The following is an 18,036-nucleotide window of genomic DNA, read 5'->3' on the forward strand; positions in this document are numbered from 1 at the left end:
CTCAACCTCTCCTCCATCTTGATTGACCTAGTAAACCTTCTCTGGATTACCTCCAATGCCAGTATAACTTTCCTTTGAAAAGGGAACCAAAACTATTCATAGTATTCCAACTATGGTCTGTCTTGTGCTGATGTAGACTTAGCATGACTTCCCTATTTTTATACCTCATTCTCTTTAAAATAAAGGTCAGCATTCCATTTGCCTTCCCTATTATCCACTGGACTTGGATGTTTTAATTTGTGATTCAAGCACTAAGACATCCAAATCACTCTTTGCGGTAGCTTTCCGTCTTTCTCCATTTTAAATAATATTCATCCCTTCTATTCTTCCTGCCAAAGTACATAAACTCTCATTTACTCACACTATATTCTATCTACCAAGTTTTTACCCACTCACTTAACCTATCAATATCTCTCTGTAGACATCTTGTGTTATCCACACTACTTGCCTTCCCTGCTTGTGTCATTGGCAAACTTGGCCATAGTTCATTTCTGTCATCCAAGTCATTAATATTCCTGTAAATAACTGTGTGGTCTCACCAATCCCTGTGGCATTCCACTTGTTACAGGATGTCATCTTGAAAATGTCTCTTTATCCAAATTCTGTCTTTTAGCCAATCCTCTATCTATGCTAATATACTAGTCTCAACACTCTTGACTTTGATCTTATTCAGTAATCTTATATATGGAACATTATTAAATGCCTTCTGGAAATCCAAGTAAATTACAGCTACTGCTTCCCATTTATTTCCCCTTCTTGTTAGTTCCTCGAAGAACTGTAATAAATTTGACAGGCATAATTTCCCCATCATGAAATTATGCTAACTCTGCTTTTATAATTTTATGTATTCTAAATGTTCTGCTGTTGTATCCTTTTATAATAGAATATAACATTTTCCCAATGATAGTATTAAGTTAACTGTCCTACAGTTATTTGTTTTTTGTCATGCTCCTTTTTGTAGAAGATTGTTACATTGACAGGTTTCCAATTCTTTATTCAGAATTTAAGAATTCATGGAAGTTTGCTACCACTGTATCTACTATATCTGCAGCTACTTGAATGCAACCCATCAAGTCCAGGGGACATTTAGCCCTTAGTTTCCAGAGTACTTATTCTCGTGTGATCATTATTATGTCTATTCCCTTCCTCTCCTAAAAAAGCCTCATGACTATTTAATATTTTTGAAATGCCATTAGTGTTCTCTACTGTGAAGACTGATGCAAAGTATTTATTTAACTCCTCTGCCATTTTTAGCCCCCCCATCATAATTTCCCCAACCTCATTCTCTAAGGTGTCTACGTTTCCCTTTCCCTTTTTTAAAGAAACCCGTACTGCATGGTTTTGTATTTCTTTCTAATTTGTCATTATAATTAATTTTCTCCCTCTTGTTTCTTTTTTGATCAGCATTGTTGGCTTTCAAAACTTTCTCAATTCTCTGATTTACCACTAATCTTTTCCACATTGTATATCATTTCTTTCAATTTGATCCTGACCTTAACTTCTGTGGTTAACCATAGTCAGTTTATCCTCCTTCCTCGCTGGGATATATCTTTTTGAAATAGTGCAATATGATCAAAACCAGAGAGTACAACTGTAGCCTGGTCTGAAAGACTGACCTTTGACAGCATTGGATTTTGTGCTCTGGTTTCTGGAATAGAACTTATAGTCACAATGTCCTGAATGAATGTGAAAAGTGTTCCCTGCAGCTGCAAATGCCCTTTAAAAAGAGTAATAAATTAGGCCTGAAGTTCTTTTTGCGACTAGTTATGTTTACACTTCTCCATCATGCAATGTACAGAAGGAACAGTTTCCATATATGGAGATGAGATGATATATCTGTCTGTCCAGACTGAAACTCTGGCTTCAAAATATAATATAATGCTTAAAATCAGACTATAGAATAATATACAAAACAAGAGCTTTAATATTTGATTAGAGCTGAAATGGATTGAAATTTTCATTTTAAATTAATGTGGGAATGCAGCATGTTGACACGTGCAGGGGTAAAGAAACAAATTCTGAGGCAGGAATGTTGCTGTTGGATATTATTGAACTTCACCCAATATACAAATGCTTTAACAATGCTTTATAATCAGGAAGTGGCAGGTTGAAATACTGTGAATTGATCAGTGTAAGAAGCTTAAATTCCATGAAATAAACACTTGCAAGGAAACGTAAATCAGCATATCTTTGTTTACTTTCTACCATGTGGCAGTTATTGTTCTAACAAGTCCAGCATTGTTAAAAGGAAGTTGTTTCCACAGTGATTTGAGCTCTGCACTTGTTTGGAATACTTTGCCATCTCCAACCAGTTGTCAAATCTTACAACTGAGTTGGAAGCCATTCAGCCCACATTGCCTGTGATGGCCTTTTGAAATAAGTATCCTATTAGTTCCATGCCCACTGGCATTTTACCATAACTCTTAATGTTTCCCAATGTTCAATAGAAAATTGATCCAGTTCGCTCTTGATAGTAACTGTTGAACCTGCTTCTGAAACCTTTCCAAGCACTGTATTGCAGATCTGAATAAAATACCACATTATAACAATTTTCCTTATTCACCTTTGGCTTGTTTGTCAGTTATCTCACCCATGATCTACAGCTACTGACAATCTGCTAGTGGCAACTGTTTCTCCTTATTTACAATATCAAAGCCATTCAGATTTTGAATACCCCTTAACTTGCTCTAAGGTGAGTAATCCCTGCTTTTCTCATCTTTTAATTCAAGTTGCACTTAAAGGTAAAAAATCTTTTAGAAATTTCATTCTAACAAAAGCAAACTTCTGAATGACAATTTTATTTTTCCCTTTCTATTTGATAGACACCCCTGACGTGGATATATACTACACAGTAAATGGCAGCAGACCTCAATTCTTGAAGAAACCAAGTTATGGGGAGAATTCAACCATAAAATACAGAGAACCATTCACATTGCAAGCAGGCAAAGGAATCATTAAAGCTTATGCTGTTTCTAGGTAAATCTCCCAAATGTCTAAAAGAAAAATTAAAATAATTTGAAATTATTTTATATTGATCCAGAAAATCATACAGGACAAAGCAACTCATTTGCCTTGTTGTGTCCATGCCAGCTATGTGCCAAAACCTTCCACCTAATCTGACTCCCTTACTCTTTTTCTGTATCCTCTCATTCTTTTCCCTTTTCAAGCACATATACAAACTCATTTTAAAAGTTACTATTAAATCAGGATCCATCATCCTTTTAGGCAGGGTATTTCAGATCATCATCATTTTCTACGTAAACTAAAATCTCTGCTCACTTTCGTTTTTCTGCCAATAATCCGCAGTCTGTTTCCTTTGGTGGTGATCCTCCTGCCAGTGGAAAGTTTCTTCCTTTCACCTAAAGCAAAATCCTTAAATTGTGAACATCCCTGTTAAATCTCAGTTGTCTCAAAGAACAATCTCAGCTTCTTAGTCTCTTTATGAAACTGAAGTCCCTAGTTCCGTGTACCGTTTTAGCAAATTTTCTCTGCATCCTCTCCAAGGCTTTGACATCCTTTCTAAAACACGGTACTTGCAATTGGACTCAGTGCCCCCGCTGAGACTTAACCAGTGATTTATAAAGGCTCAGTATAGCTTCCTTGTTATGTATTCTTTGAATCAATTTATAAAGTCCTGGATTCCATATGCATTTTTAAATGTTCCAAATTGGTCTGTCACATTGAAATATTTGTTTATAAAGTCCCACTCCTATTGCCTCTCAACCTGTATATTCTGTGTTCCTGCACAACTTTTGTAATTGTAAGATTTTCCTTACAATTACATTCCCTCATTATTCTTTCAGAATGTATTATCTCTTCATTTCTACATTAAATTGTGTCTGCCTTCTCTCACACATTTAAGCAGTTTGTCTGTTCTGAAGCTTGCTCTGCCTATGACCTCACCAAGTTTTGTCATCTGCAAAATTTCTGTTGACTATTAGAGATGGTCGAGAGAGTGGTGTGGTGACCAAGGTGTTTTTTGTGGAGTATATACAGCCCAATGCAATGGAGATATTGGAGGATGATGATAAGAATTTCATACAAGATTATGCAAAGGAGCTTTCCAGACAGGTAAGTATATGTAGTAACATACTGTTGATAGGTCACATGTTCCAAGCACTGGAGTGAGATTTGGGTAATCCTGAACAGGTTCATAGAAGTTCATTAATTCGTTGCGTGAGTCGAAGAATGATCCATGAGAGATTCTTCTAATGTTGGCTTCATGAAGGTCCACCTTGTTGGAATAGTGAAAACCATAAAATTGTAATAGCTTGTCATGTCAGTACATAGGAACAGGAAAAGGCGAATTAATCTTTTGTTTCCCTTTTCTGTTAGGCTATGACCGTTCTACACCTCAGCTTCATTAATCTGCCTCCTTCACTTTATCATCTTGCATTTAGTGGCTTCTGAGGCAGACAGAGCACATGCATTTCCGTAGCTCAGTTTCCCTGCTACAATCAGTCCAGTTTCCCAATTTCCTGAATGATCAAGATCTAACTTCAAGAATTTAAAGAAAGAGATAATTTATAAAACAGCTGATGAAAGTGTGGTGATAGGGAAACACTGTTGTAATTATTTCAATGGCATTAATAATGGATATTTAAAGAAGAAGCCTCAACGTTGAAAGCATCCAGTTTGTTTCTTTTTATCTGATTAAATCTTCCAGATTCAATTTAATCAGTTCAACCAAAACACGCCCACATTGTGGACAACATAGATTTGATTTCTATAATGTGTTTCTAGGTTAGGTGGGTACACGTGTTCTGTACTATCAATGAATAAGGAGCACTATGGGGCAAACATAGACTGAACATGATTTACCCATTTTCCACAATGTAATGAGATTATGTAATGTGATCTTGGCTGATCCACATCCAAAGGAGAAAGTGAGGTCTGCAGATGCTGGAGTTCAGAGCTGAAAATGTGTTGCTGGAACAGCGCAGCAGGTCAGGCAGCATCCAGGGAACAGGAGAATCGACGTTTCGGGCATAAGCCCTTCTTGATCCACATCCAAATTCAATCTATCTACTTTAGTTTGTCGAACAATATGCTTGAATTACAAAAGTCTAATCATCTCAGACTTAAACATGGAGCTATCATCTACTGCATTTTGTGGGAGAGAATTTCGTACATCTACCATCCTTTATCTATTCTCTTTATTCTTTCCTGAATGACCTGGCTTTCATTTTAAGGTTACAGTCTCTTTTTCTTGACTCCTTCAACAATTTTTTTTAAATGTTCTATTCTTCTCTAACAATTTATTTGAAAATTCTAAAAACCTCAATATAATCTCCTTTTAACCATGTATATTTCAAGACATAGAAGTAATTTATGGGATCACTTTTCAATTTGCCCTTAGGAGCTGTGGTGACAATCTGGTGGATTTACATTGCATTCCTACCAAGGCCAGTGTAAAATTTCGAAGGTGTGGAGTCCTGAACTGCACACAGCACTGTAACTTAGGTTTTGTATAGCTGCAGCAAAACTTCCTCCCAATTAAATAATAACCCTCCAGAACTAAACATCAACATAAAGGTGCCAGCCATAGCTAAATAGCACTCTGGTCAAAAGGTTGAAAGTTCCAATCTCACTGCAGGACTCCAGCACAAACATCAAGTTTGATGATCCAGTGCAGTGCAGATGGAGCACTGCACTGTTGATATCTTGTCAGTTGAATAAGACGTTGTTAAAGTTCCTGTGGCACTATTTTGAAGAAGAGCAATGAAGAGTCCTGACCAATACTTATTCAATCAATTTCAGTCAAACACATTATTTAACCATTACCACATTTCTGTTTGTCAGAACTTGCTATCCTCAGATAGGCTGCCATGTTTCTTACTTTGTAACATGACTAATCTTCAAAACTAATTTAAGACACTATGATTTGTCCTATGGTTGTGAAAAGCATGATATAAATATAGTCTTTTGTTCATTTATCCTTTACCTCGTTGATTTATTTCTTCTGTACTTGTTACATTGCTGTAACATTAGCACTATGGAAGCAACAGACTACTAACATTTCAAGCAAAAGAGAATCTAACCTCCTCTCTTGACATCCACTGGCATTGCCTTTGCTGAATTCCACACCATTAATATCCAGTGGTGACCAATGATCAAAAACTTAATTCGACCAGCCACGTAGTCGTAATAGCTACAAGATCAAGTTGAAGGGTTAGAGTTTTGCTCATGGAAACCTGAAGCCATACTGCTATTTACAAGGCATGAGTCTAGATTATAATGGAATTCTCCACACTTGCCTAGATGGTAAAGGTCAATATTCCAACACCTCCGTACTGACTCAGAAAGAGTTGCCCACTTGATTGGTCCTCGAATATTATCTTTGACTTTCACTGTATCATGCGGCGATGGCAACTCCGGGGGTCTTTGAAGAAGGAGGCCATCTGGGTTGTTTAGTATTGGAATTGGTCTTTGAAGAAGGATGGCCTCCAAAGGATTGCCACCAGGACAGAACCCCACTGGTCCTCACCTACCACCCCACCAACCTCCAGATACATCATATCATCCTTCATCATTTCAGCCACCTCCAAACAGACCCCATCACTAAGGATATATTTCCCTCCCCTCCCCTATCAGCGTTCCGGAAAGACCACTCCCTTATCAGATCCACGCCCCCCACCAACCCAACCTCCACTCCCGGCACCTTCCCATGCAATTGCAAGAAATGCAAACTTGCGCCCACACCTCCCCCCTCACTTCCTTCCAAGGCCCCAAGGGATCTTTCTATATCTGTCACAAATTCACCTGCACCTCCACACACATCATTTACTGCATCCGCTGCACCCGATTTAACCTCCTCTACATTGGGGAAACAGGCTGCCTACTTGCGGAACATTTCAGAGAACACCTCTGGGACACCCGCACCAACCAACCCAACCGCCCCGTAGCTGAACACTTAACTTCCCCTCCCACTCCGCCAAGGATATACAGATCCTTGGCCACCTTCATCGCCAGACGATGCCAACATGATGCCTGGAGGAAGAGCGCCTCATCTTCCAACCACAAGGGATGAATGCAGATTTCTCCAGCTTCCTCATTTCCCTTCCCCCCACCTTATATCAGTCCCAACCCTCGGACTCAGCACCGCCTTCTTGACCTGCAATCTTCTTCCCGACCTCTCCGCCCCCACCCCCTCTCCAGCCTATCACCCTCACCTTAACCTCCTTCCAACTATCGCACTCCCAACGCCCCTCCCCCAAGTCTCTCCTCCCTACCTTTTATCTTAGTCTGCTCGGCACACCCTCCTCATTCCTGAAGAAGGGCTTATGCCCGAAACGTTGATTCTCCTGGTCCTTGGATGCTGCCTGACCTGCTGCGCTTTTCCAGCAATACATTTTTCAGCTTTCACTGTATTATGTAAGTAGTGCCTTACCACCTACAAAACCTACACCGATGCTAGTAATTTTCCAAGGGTCCTTGAACAATAGCTTCCAAGATGAACAGTTGCCATAGGTGCATAAAGACATGATCACCTGCAAGTTCCATTCCAACTTATACATAATCCTGACTTGAACTCCTGTCTTAACAGCACTAAGAGTATACTTGTACCAGATAGATTGCAAAGGTACAGAAGATGGTTCAACACCAGATTCTCAAGGACAATTAGGAATATGCATTAAGAATGTTGCATCCCATTAGCTAATTTAAAAAATGGACTTGAGCCCCAACATCTCTTTAGTACTGCAGTGTTTCTACCATTTTATTCTTTATCAAATATTCAAAATTGCCTTTTAAGGTTCCAAAGGAATGAGTTCACATTGACCTGTGTTCATTGTCATCTGTTGCAATTTTTCCCACTGAATTAATCTCTGTTCACAATTTTGAGCTTCTAATCACATTACTTAACAATGTTGGCAAACTTGGGTATGTAGCTCTCTATTACGTGAGCTAACTCACCAATAAATATAATGAATAGTTGAGGCCTCAGCACAGATCCTCATATGATACTACAGGTATTTCCTTCCAACTAGAGATTTTAACTATAAACTCCACTGTCTGTCCTTTATCATCTGATCAATCTCCTAACTCGATCAAACATTTTCCTTCTCTTCCATGATCTCTTATACGAGACAATACAGCACAGCACAGGAACAGGCCCTTCAGCCCACCAAGCCTGTGCTGATTCCTATTCCTTATTTAGACCCTCTACCTATTGCTCATTTGCAGAATCTAACCCTCTGTTCACCTCTCCTCCATTGGTGGAGTGTTCCAGGCACTCACAGCCCTTTGTGAAAAATTTTCTCCACACTTCTCCCCTAAACTTTCCCCCTCTCACCTTGACCCTGTGCCCTCTTGCACCTGGGAAAAAACTTCTGACTATCCACCCTATCTATGCCTCTCATAATTTTGTAGACCTCTATCAGGTCGTCCCACAGCCTCCATCTTTCCAGTGAAAACAATCAGAGTTTATCTAACCTCTCCTCATAACTAAAATCTTCCAGACCGGGCAACATCCGAGTAAACCTTCTCTGCACCCTCTCCAAAGTATCTGCGTACTTCTGGTAGTGTGGTGACCAGAGCTGCATGCGATATTCCAAATGTGGCCTAACTAAAGCTTTGTACAGCTGTAACATAACTTGTTAACTTTTAAAATTTATCAAATGATTTCTGGAAATCCATGTAACTATGACAATAAATATTACACCTATGTACCAAAATAGTTTCCTGTTCGAAAACTTCAATTGAGTTGGTTAGACATGAATATTCCTTTACAAATCTAATTATGAGGACAAAAATTCCTGAAGACTCAGGAGGTCTGGCAGCATCTTTGGGGAAAGAACAGAATGAACATTTCAGTTTGATTGACTTTTATCAGAGCTAGAAAAATAACTGACATTTAGCAAGTGTAAGAGGCAAGGATTTTCTTTCAGTGATTAGCCACTTTATCCTTAATTATACATACCCAGCAATTTATCCGTAATAATTGTTAAGCTAGAGTGCCTATGGCTGGTTTTTATTTCTCAATTTTCACAATGATCAGCTGATATGCTTTTGGTGTTGGATCAAAATTCACCAGGATACTGCAGGACCTCTCCTGCTGTTCTTTGGAAAAGTGCCATAGGATTTTCTTTGTCTACAGATATGTTTACCATCTCATCTGAAAAGGAGCAATTGGATATTAGGCAGAATTATATGCTCAAGTGCTGGTGTAGGATTTGAATTGTTCCCTCTTTGACACAGGTGCGTACATCTATGCAGTTAACCAGTGATGGCAGTTAGATCATTAAAGCTTTGTTGTTGACCACGGGATACCTAGGCATAGGCATTATTCCTGCACTCAGTAGATGATTCTCGAGAACAAAATGCTTGGATAGGAACTAAATATGATGGTTCCCTTTATTTGAGTTGCATGCAAACACAGTTTGCTATGATAACAGTCAATGTCAGGGCAGTACCCCAGATTGAATCACATCACAGTCTATTTATTTCCCCAAACCTAACAGCTGTTGACTTTGTAAAGGTGTGAAATGTTGAAAATGTTTTGCGGAGGCAGATTGCAACTTTACCATGTACTGTGAACGTTTATAAAGAAAACAAGTCACTTATTATTTCAGGAAACTCAAGAGGGGTTGGGACCCCCCACAGCTACATTCAATACAACTCCAAGCAAGGAAATCAAGCACTCTTGGGAAGAGACAATAGAAAAAATTCCTGGTAAGCAATCTCAAATTTATGATTTCATCTTGCAGCAGCTCCTTCACATGCTCATATATATGAGACATCAAGACTCAGTACTAAGGAAATGCTATATTGTTGAAGGTATAATTTAAAAACAACAATAGATTGTACTTCAAAAGCCCCTTCAGTTTAATAAAATAAATAGGAGCATTCTTTAGCAAAATTTGACATTACGCCAAACAAAGAGCTATGCGGGCACATGCCCAAATGCTTAGCGAAGAAGTGGGTTTTAAGGATTGCTTTAAAAGAGAAAAAAAAGGACTGAAAATATGCAATGATGGAGAAATTAAATTCAGGATGCTCAAGAAATGGAGGGTGCAGCATGAGTGACCAGCTCAAAGTGAATTTAACTAGTCATTGAGAGCTATCAAAGGCATGGATCAGGACTTCTGCAACAGATGAGCTGAAGCAAAGGTAGAGTCAGGTAGTCTTACTGAGCTGGAAATAAACAGTTATGGTGTAATAATGCTGTTGGAAGCTTACCTCAGGGTGATTAATGAGCACTAAAATGCAAATATTCTGGTTCAATCTCCAACAGTTGCTTGGATAAACAGTGGAGTTAGTGGTTAGGATATGGAGTTTGTTGTAGGAACCAACCACTGTCCTAACAGTAATTAGTTGGAAGTTTAGTTTAGTTTAGTTCGTCAGTTCTGGAGATTGGACAGGCAGTCTGTCGGTTTAGAGACAGTGAATGGTTGACAGAAGTATTGCTATAATCAGTGTACATGTGAAAATTGATGCGGTACCTTCAGACACCAACACTAAGGTACTATTCGACTCACCAAGTTCCCGCAATATAATCTTTTGAAGAAGAACCAAGGATTTTTCCCCAGTGTCCTGGCCAATACCTATCACCCAACCAACATCACTAAAAACAAATGGACATAAGTATATGAGGACCAGGGTGCAGGAAAGGATAGTGCAGGTGTTAGCTCAGCAGAGGATGAAGTCCCACAATAGTTTGACTACAGATTAGCTTTTGTTACGGCCCAGCTCCTGTTCTCGTACTCGTACCATGCACACGATATCAGGAACTATGGAAAAATAGAGGTCACCTATATACAGATCTTTAAGCAGAGCTCACTTCACCACTCACTTCACCCCATCCATGCACTCAGTCACCCAAGAGTGATAGTTAATTGACCACTTAAGAGGTTTAATTGATGTTGTAAAGGGAAGGTGGACTTTCTGGCTCAGAAGGGCACTACCATTGCACCACAATAGCACTTAACTGTTATATGCTTTCTTATCATTGAATTGTTTTCATCCTTAATATTTAAGGCTGCTCCTCCATCTCTCAGTTTTCTCGATCATTCCTGTTGACTTTTTAACCTGGTGTACTTAGTTTCCAGTCCTAATCATCCTGCAGTCGTGTCTATACATTGGTTACCATGTTAAAACTTCTAAGTTTTTAATTTGTGCTTGCAATTCATTAAGTTCTGTCTTTATACTTCTTGTTTGTATAAATAATGTTTATTTGGGTCACATAATGTAACTGCTTTGATCCCATGTTTCCTATTTTCCATCAAGGTTCATTTAGTTTACGTCTTTGGCACTACTTATAAACAAAATAAACTTAATGATTGATTTCTGACTGATCTATTTTCTTCTCTTTTATTTGTTCTCAAACTATTATGTATCTATCTTTTGCATCTGAACCATAAGCTTGCACCCATCCTCCAACTTTGTTCTTTAAAGTCCTTGTGACTGTCCTATTTATTCACGTCAGTGTGCACCTTGTCCCAGCCCGATTCAGTTATAACATGTCCATAGGCATGATTTCTTCCAATCCCAGCATTGATGCTAATGTTCCAAAAATTGAAACCACTTCTCAGCCATTTACCTTTTTTATTATCCTTATGTCAATTTAGATGTGGCTTGAGTAGTAATCCAATAATTACTATCTAGTAATTTCCAAACAGGACCTCCTGCCTACCTTTGTTCCTCATGTTATGTCACATGGAGCACATGGAATCATCTCTATAATCAATCTTGTGGTTCTTCATTCTCAATCTCATCTGGGTTTCCCTTAGTCTGAACTTATTGGTCGCATCCATTCTAATTCTAAACATGAACCTCTCAGTGACTGAAACTTGGAACAACCTGCCTCAACTGCTATCTCTCCTTTGTGTCTGTTTCCAATTCATACTCCAGCATGATGACTTTGCACTGCAGAGATTTCAGACTGAAACATCTGTGTCTGCATGTAATGGTATGTTCTCACTGTTCACAGGTTCTCACACGCTACAGTCTAGACACTCAGCCTGCTTCCCCATATCAGGATGTAAATGTTTAAAACTGAGCAGCATTTTTAATTTTGGGGGCAGATCAGAGGCAGTCAAGTAGCTGGTAGCAAATTGACCTGCTTAAGGATTTTAGGCCAACTGCTGGAGGCTAAGTAGAAGCTTGGGTTTCTGTTGGATTGGTAGGTGGGTGCCAGTGTGGTGGAGAAGAGGCAGCAGAATCCCAGTCTCCAAGGAACATGGCAGATAAGGGACACCGGGAAAGTGAGAACAGAGGAGCCAGGATTTTGACAGGGGTACAGCAAGCAAAACTAGAGTGGCTGGATAGAAGGAGTACTGAGTGAGTGGGGTAATGGGGTTAGTCGAAGGAGCTGCTGAGTAAGTGGATTAGATGGGTTTTGGAGAGGAGCTGCTCACTGAATGAGGATGGTAGAGAAGCTGCTGACCGAGTTGGGTAGGGTGCATTGAGGAGAGGGGATGTTGAGTGAGGGGGTTAGGGGTGTTTGTGGAGAGGGGATGATGTGTGAGTTGGGCGGAAAGGTTGAGGAGAGGTGCTGCTGAGTGTGTGGGGCAGGAAATAGTTTAGGAAGAAGCTTGTGTGTGGTAAGGGCCTGATTATGTTGTGATAGCAGGGAAAGAGGGTTTACTTCTGTTGATTTGATATAAATGTATCAGGTTTTAGTTTTGGTGGTAATAAAAAGTCGACAAAAGTAAAACTAATGTTTCTAGCCACTAGTATGATCATTCTAATAATTTCTCCAATGGTAGTGACTGAGAAGCATTTGCGTTGACTGCATCGCTAGATCACACGAAGTGCTGTATTTAAATGATTCCTTGTCCTAAATGGTTTTCCAGATTTTTGTATGGCCATTCACCACAAAGTATGTGTGCTAGTGCTGTGGGATGATAAAAGATAACTTGCAGGGCCTAAAAATAAGCACTGGCACCAACAAATGCTAAACAAGGAATCCTCCATTTTCATCAGACCTATTCAGTCTCCTATTTGCAATGGAATCTTGGGACCTGCAAGATCATCAGGTTTCTGATCATTTGTAATTTGATTGTCAAACATATTGGCTTATTGGCATATTTTTGGCCACAAGCATTTTTTTTTTAGATTCCCTACAGTGTGGAAATAGGCCAACCCTCTGAAGAGTAACCCACCAGACCCATTTCCCTCTGACTAATGCACCTAACACTATGGGACAAATTAGCTTGGCCAATTCACAAATCTTTTTACAATGCTTGCATCCTTTCCTTTGACTAGCTGAACTTAGTGTCTCCAAGTTGTGACAGCAGTTTCTTGGAAGCATGTAGCTACTTGCAAGGTGGTATACATAAAAAATATTCATATTTACAAATGCCTCCATGTATGGGAAGTTTCAGGAGCATTTCAACATATTTTGTTTTTAGTGGTGGTCTTTTGGAGCATTGGGATTTCTAGATTGAAAGGAAAGAATAATATCCGTCTGGTTCATCCTGTTAGCTAATTATAACTTTAATTATAATTTTATCAGTTAGTCTCCAATGTACCCAACATGGCAAAGGCCCCAATAGTGTACCACAAGTCTAAAGTCAACCTTTTCTTCCCAAGAAACTAACCGTATACAGTAGAATGTAAATGTGAACCCAACCCATTATCCTCTTAGAATTCCTTTCCTCTGCAAATGATTTTCAAAGAATTACAATGGAAGAGCAGTACAGTTTCACCTACATAAATTTGTGTCTGGAACAGTCAACTAGAATTGCATACATGGATCATTCCATGCATGTGAGTATTAGCTGGTCTGTAACATTGGGTGAGTTGGCTTTTTGGAGTCAATGTCTTTCCTTATTTTGACTAGACCATTCAGCTAAATTAGTGGATTTGTTAGAAAATACAGAAAATCCATATCATGATGGAGGAAGTATCTACTTCTGAACAATTGTGATTTGTAAAGAAAAATATCCCATGTTTTATGTAGGAATACACTTTAATGTCTTGTTATTTGTAACTTTCCTATATTCTCCAGTTGGTCACTTCTATCGATGCCAGCCCTCCCAAGACCTTGAGCAGTATCCAGAGGGAGACTGACTTTCTGAAGTATGTGACTGTGTACCAGATTTTCTAATATCAGTTGATACTTGCATTGTTTGAAGTAAATTACATGGTTCAATATGCCTAGAGTCAGTGGGAAATTTTGCACATGATCAGATGCGAGATGCAATTAAAAGGACCAAACCCCAATCTTCTACTGGTATATAACTTCATTGCTGTATCTGCTGTGTATTCATTATTATTCTTCCTTAATAGTCTTCTCAGTATTCTGCTTTGGCTTCTTTAGGGCCAGTTCAGAAACCAGTGTAAGCACAACCGACTGAACGGCCTCATGTGCTGTAATTATTCCAGGGAGCCAATTAGTTCAGCTGGCTGGACAACTGGTTTATGATGGAGTATGATGCCAACAGCATTGGTTCAATTCCTACACTGGCTGAGGTTATCATGTAGATCCTGCCTTCTCAATCACACTTCTAACTCCACCAGTTGTGTCTGTTTAATGAGAGAGCAGCCCTATGGTTGACTGGGACTATTTAAAACTTTACCTTTTAATTATTGTGTTTTCTTTAAATGGAGATTGAACAAGTTCAATTCCAATTAAATTATTAACAAAAAAATACCAATGGTAAGTCTTGATCTTACATGTTAGAGATCCAGGCTAACAAAGCAATTTTTCTGTCCGTTATAATCTTTCTTTAATTGAGTTTTTGGTGCTATTTTAAAGGACTGTAGCAGTGAATCATGTGGTAATTTCTCCCAGGATGTATTGATGTTGCAGGCCTTTTAAATCTCACCTCCATCAAGCATACATCACATTCAGTGTGAGTGGGGAAAAAAAGACTTCTATTTAAATTGTGCCTATCAAGACCTTGGGAAATCCCAAGAAGCTTTAAACCAATGAATTACTTTTGGAAGTAGTAACTGTTGTAATTTAGTAAATGCAATAGCTAATTTACAGACAGAAAAGGCCCACAAATACAAATGGAGTAGTGATTAGTTAATTTGTTTCATTTGTGATAGTTGAGAGTTAAATATTGGCCAGGACACCAGGGAAATATTCCCCCACTCACCTTAAAAATAGTGCCATGGATTTTTTACGTCCAACTGAGAGAGCAGAGGGGGCCTGGATTTAAAATTTCTTCCCAAAGACCACACCTCCTGCAGCAGAACACTCCTGTACCATGTTGAAATGTCAACCTATGTTTTGTTTTCAAGTCTTGAGTGGAATTCAAGTCCACAGTGTTCTAGAGTGAAAGTGAAAATTCTACTATTGGACCACAAGCTGACCTTTACTGTGATGTTTGAGACATACAACCTTTCCTCCTGGAGGGGTATGATTCAACCTGTTTTATGCCCTCTGTTTATGGCTTTTTTTTTTGTCCAAAAAGCTTTTAGCCACAGAGATGTATTTTTAGTTTCTTTTATGGTTTTTGTGCAGAGGCTTTTACATACTTAGCCCTGTCTTGCTTCTTTCTGCATGCCTCCATCTAGCCAAAATACAAAATAAAATGAACCAAAGACAGTAACTCTATGCAATTAAAGTTTAACCTCTTTGTCTACATTAAAATAACACGTTGCTTCAGGTTTTCTTACAAACTGCAAGCCATTGAGTGAGGTTTTAGTTAATATTAAAGTGGTCTATAATTAATTCTTTATGATCTAATGCTATTCTCTTTGGTATTTTTTTCTCTAACACACGTTTTCTGAAAGAGTATGCAAAGTCATTTAAAAAAATGTTTTTACACCTATATGACAATGTAATATTTTGGACATCCCAAAGTGCTTTGCATCCAATAAATTCTGAAGTATAGTTACTGTTGGTATTTATGTAAAGTAGGGAATTACATTTTGAAGAATGCTATAGTGGGAATGTATTGAGACTATCAGAATGAGAAAATGTTGATCTGTTTTACAAACCATACAATTTGCACAGCATGGATTCTGATAAAATCATTCACGTCTAAATTACTGTATTGAACTATGCTATCCATAGACAATGTTATGGACGTCAGGCCCAAACTGGGTGGAAGAATCAGTTATGAATTCTTTGGTGACACTTGGAAATGGGAAAAGTGTGTTTTTATTTTTGCACCATTGTAAATTTTGTTTTTAGGTGTGCTTATTGCCTTGCCCCTCGTCCATCAGATCCTTTTGCACGTTTCTGTCACGAATGTGGCTCACCAGTTCCTCCAGTGCCGGGCCGTAGGCTTCCACCAGCTGAAGGAGCTCAGGTTGGTACTGAAACAATGAACTGACCTTACTAATGTAAAGATTAGCTTGCATTATATAACATTGTATATAACCTCAGGATACCCCCAAGTTCTTTATAACCAGCGGTTTTTTTAAAAGCTTTTGGAATGTTCTCACCAGTGTAGTGTAAGAAATGTAGCAGTCAGTTTGTGTACAGCAGGTCTTGCATATTGTAATAACAAAAGCAAAACACAAAACGGGGATATCAAGGCCCTTCAAACCATATTGTGATAATGGTCTATTTCTTATTGCTGCTGTTGAGGAATAAATGCTGGACACCAAAAAGAAACTCTGCAGCTCTTTTGTGGAGTGATGTCATGTGATCTATTGCAATACTCTGGTGGGTTGCTCTTCGGAGGGTCGGTGTGAACTAGTTGGGCCAAAGGGTCTGTTTCCTTGCTGTAAGTAATCTATCTATAAATCTATAACTAGATGTTAAACGGATGTGATCACACCGTGACTTTAAGAGGTATATTTTATCCTTTGAAGAGAGGTTGAGACAGAGGTGACGATTGGTTTGTTCCCAAACCAAGAAACTAAACAGGTTGTACGGCCTTGGGTTTTTTAAAAGTTGGATAAATAGAAGCAGCATGAATGGGTGGGGCCTCGCTCCCGCAGAGCCAGGATTTTAGTTTTAGCTTTCAGTAGTTGCTGGGGTCTTGAAACTGGATGTAGAAGCTCTTTTTCCTCTCTCTGTTACAGCTAAAAGCTTGGATTCTCTTCCTGCTGCGAGAATTGCATGTGCAACAATCTATTTTACTGAATTTGCCTTTGCCAAGGATGTGTTTATGGAATGTTACTATATTGGAATAGTTGCTGTTTAGTAGTTAAATAATCTATTATTGTGTTAAGTATTCTGACATAAGTTAAATTATTCCAATTCTTCTTTCTTTAGTTTATACTTTAACTATAGCATATGAATAAAACTTGTTTTGCTTTAAGCCTGGTAGCTTGACCAATCAAATTGCATCCGGAACGCACACCTTTAAAAATCAAGAAAAGCTTGGGTGTAGGCTAACTTCTTAAAATATTTTGATGGGGTTTTGTCTGGTCCATAAAAAAACTGGGGGGGTCATTCAGAGTCAAATCTCTAACTCCAGGTTGGGTTTAGAATTATTGGACTCAAAGGCAATGAGTGGTAAGTGCTGGTGTTCCTTTTCAGGTGTTGCATTTGGTTGGTTTAAATAGAATGTGCCTTGTGTAGTAAAGGTTGTTTCAGTCACTAAGAGATTCTTGAGGGTGGAAGATGTCATTTTGCAAGTTTTACAGAAAGTGAACAATTTTGAGATTGGAAAACAAGCTGGAGTTGGGGTTGTCTTTGTCTGTGCAAAAAGGGGAGGTAATTGCAGCAATTGCCAGAAATGTCATCGGAATGTTTGGAAATGCCTAAAATTCAGTTGCAAATAAAACAACTTGAATATGAAAGGAAATGAAACTGTTTGTTTGAATTACAATTGAAAGTAGAAGAAAGGGAGGAAGACAGAAATTTTGAATTTCAAACTTTGGAACTGAAAACTCAAAGTCGACTTAAGTTAGTGGAAATAGAGATGAAAGATAAAAGTAGTGATGAGAAAAGCAATTAATCCCATTGTAGCCAAAGGGCTGATGGGGATCTGTTTAAATATGTCTGAACGTTGCCTTAGTTCGATGAGAAAGACAGAGAAGCCTTTTTGATTTCATTTGAGAAAGTGGCTAAACAAATGAAATGGATGGTGATCATGTGGATATTGTTATCCAAACAAAGTTGGTAGGTACAGCTAGTGAGGTGTTTGCATCCCTGTTAGAAAAGGTATCTGGGAAGTATGGGGA

The 18,036-nt window shown here is 38.7% G+C and overlaps 1 protein-coding gene across 1 annotated transcript in view; it reads left to right on the forward strand.

Annotated features, from left to right (window-relative positions):
- The window catches only part of dzank1 (double zinc ribbon and ankyrin repeat domains 1), a 102,239-nt gene that overhangs the window by 9,978 nt on the left and 74,225 nt on the right, over positions 1 to 18,036 (forward strand). Inside the window, exons 3-8 of the mRNA XM_043696847.1 lie at positions 2,823 to 2,976; positions 3,942 to 4,071; positions 9,573 to 9,749; positions 11,930 to 11,980; positions 13,952 to 14,022; positions 16,091 to 16,208. Of these exons, the coding sequence (XP_043552782.1) occupies positions 2,823 to 2,976; positions 3,942 to 4,071; positions 9,573 to 9,749; positions 11,930 to 11,980; positions 13,952 to 14,022; positions 16,091 to 16,208 (701 nt within the window). The remainder of the gene's footprint in view (positions 1 to 2,822; positions 2,977 to 3,941; positions 4,072 to 9,572; positions 9,750 to 11,929; positions 11,981 to 13,951; positions 14,023 to 16,090; positions 16,209 to 18,036) is intronic.

The sequence above is a fragment of the Chiloscyllium plagiosum genome, chromosome 9 (genome assembly GCF_004010195.1).
Source record: "Chiloscyllium plagiosum isolate BGI_BamShark_2017 chromosome 9, ASM401019v2, whole genome shotgun sequence".
In the NCBI taxonomy this organism is placed as follows: domain Eukaryota; kingdom Metazoa; phylum Chordata; class Chondrichthyes; order Orectolobiformes; family Hemiscylliidae; genus Chiloscyllium; species Chiloscyllium plagiosum.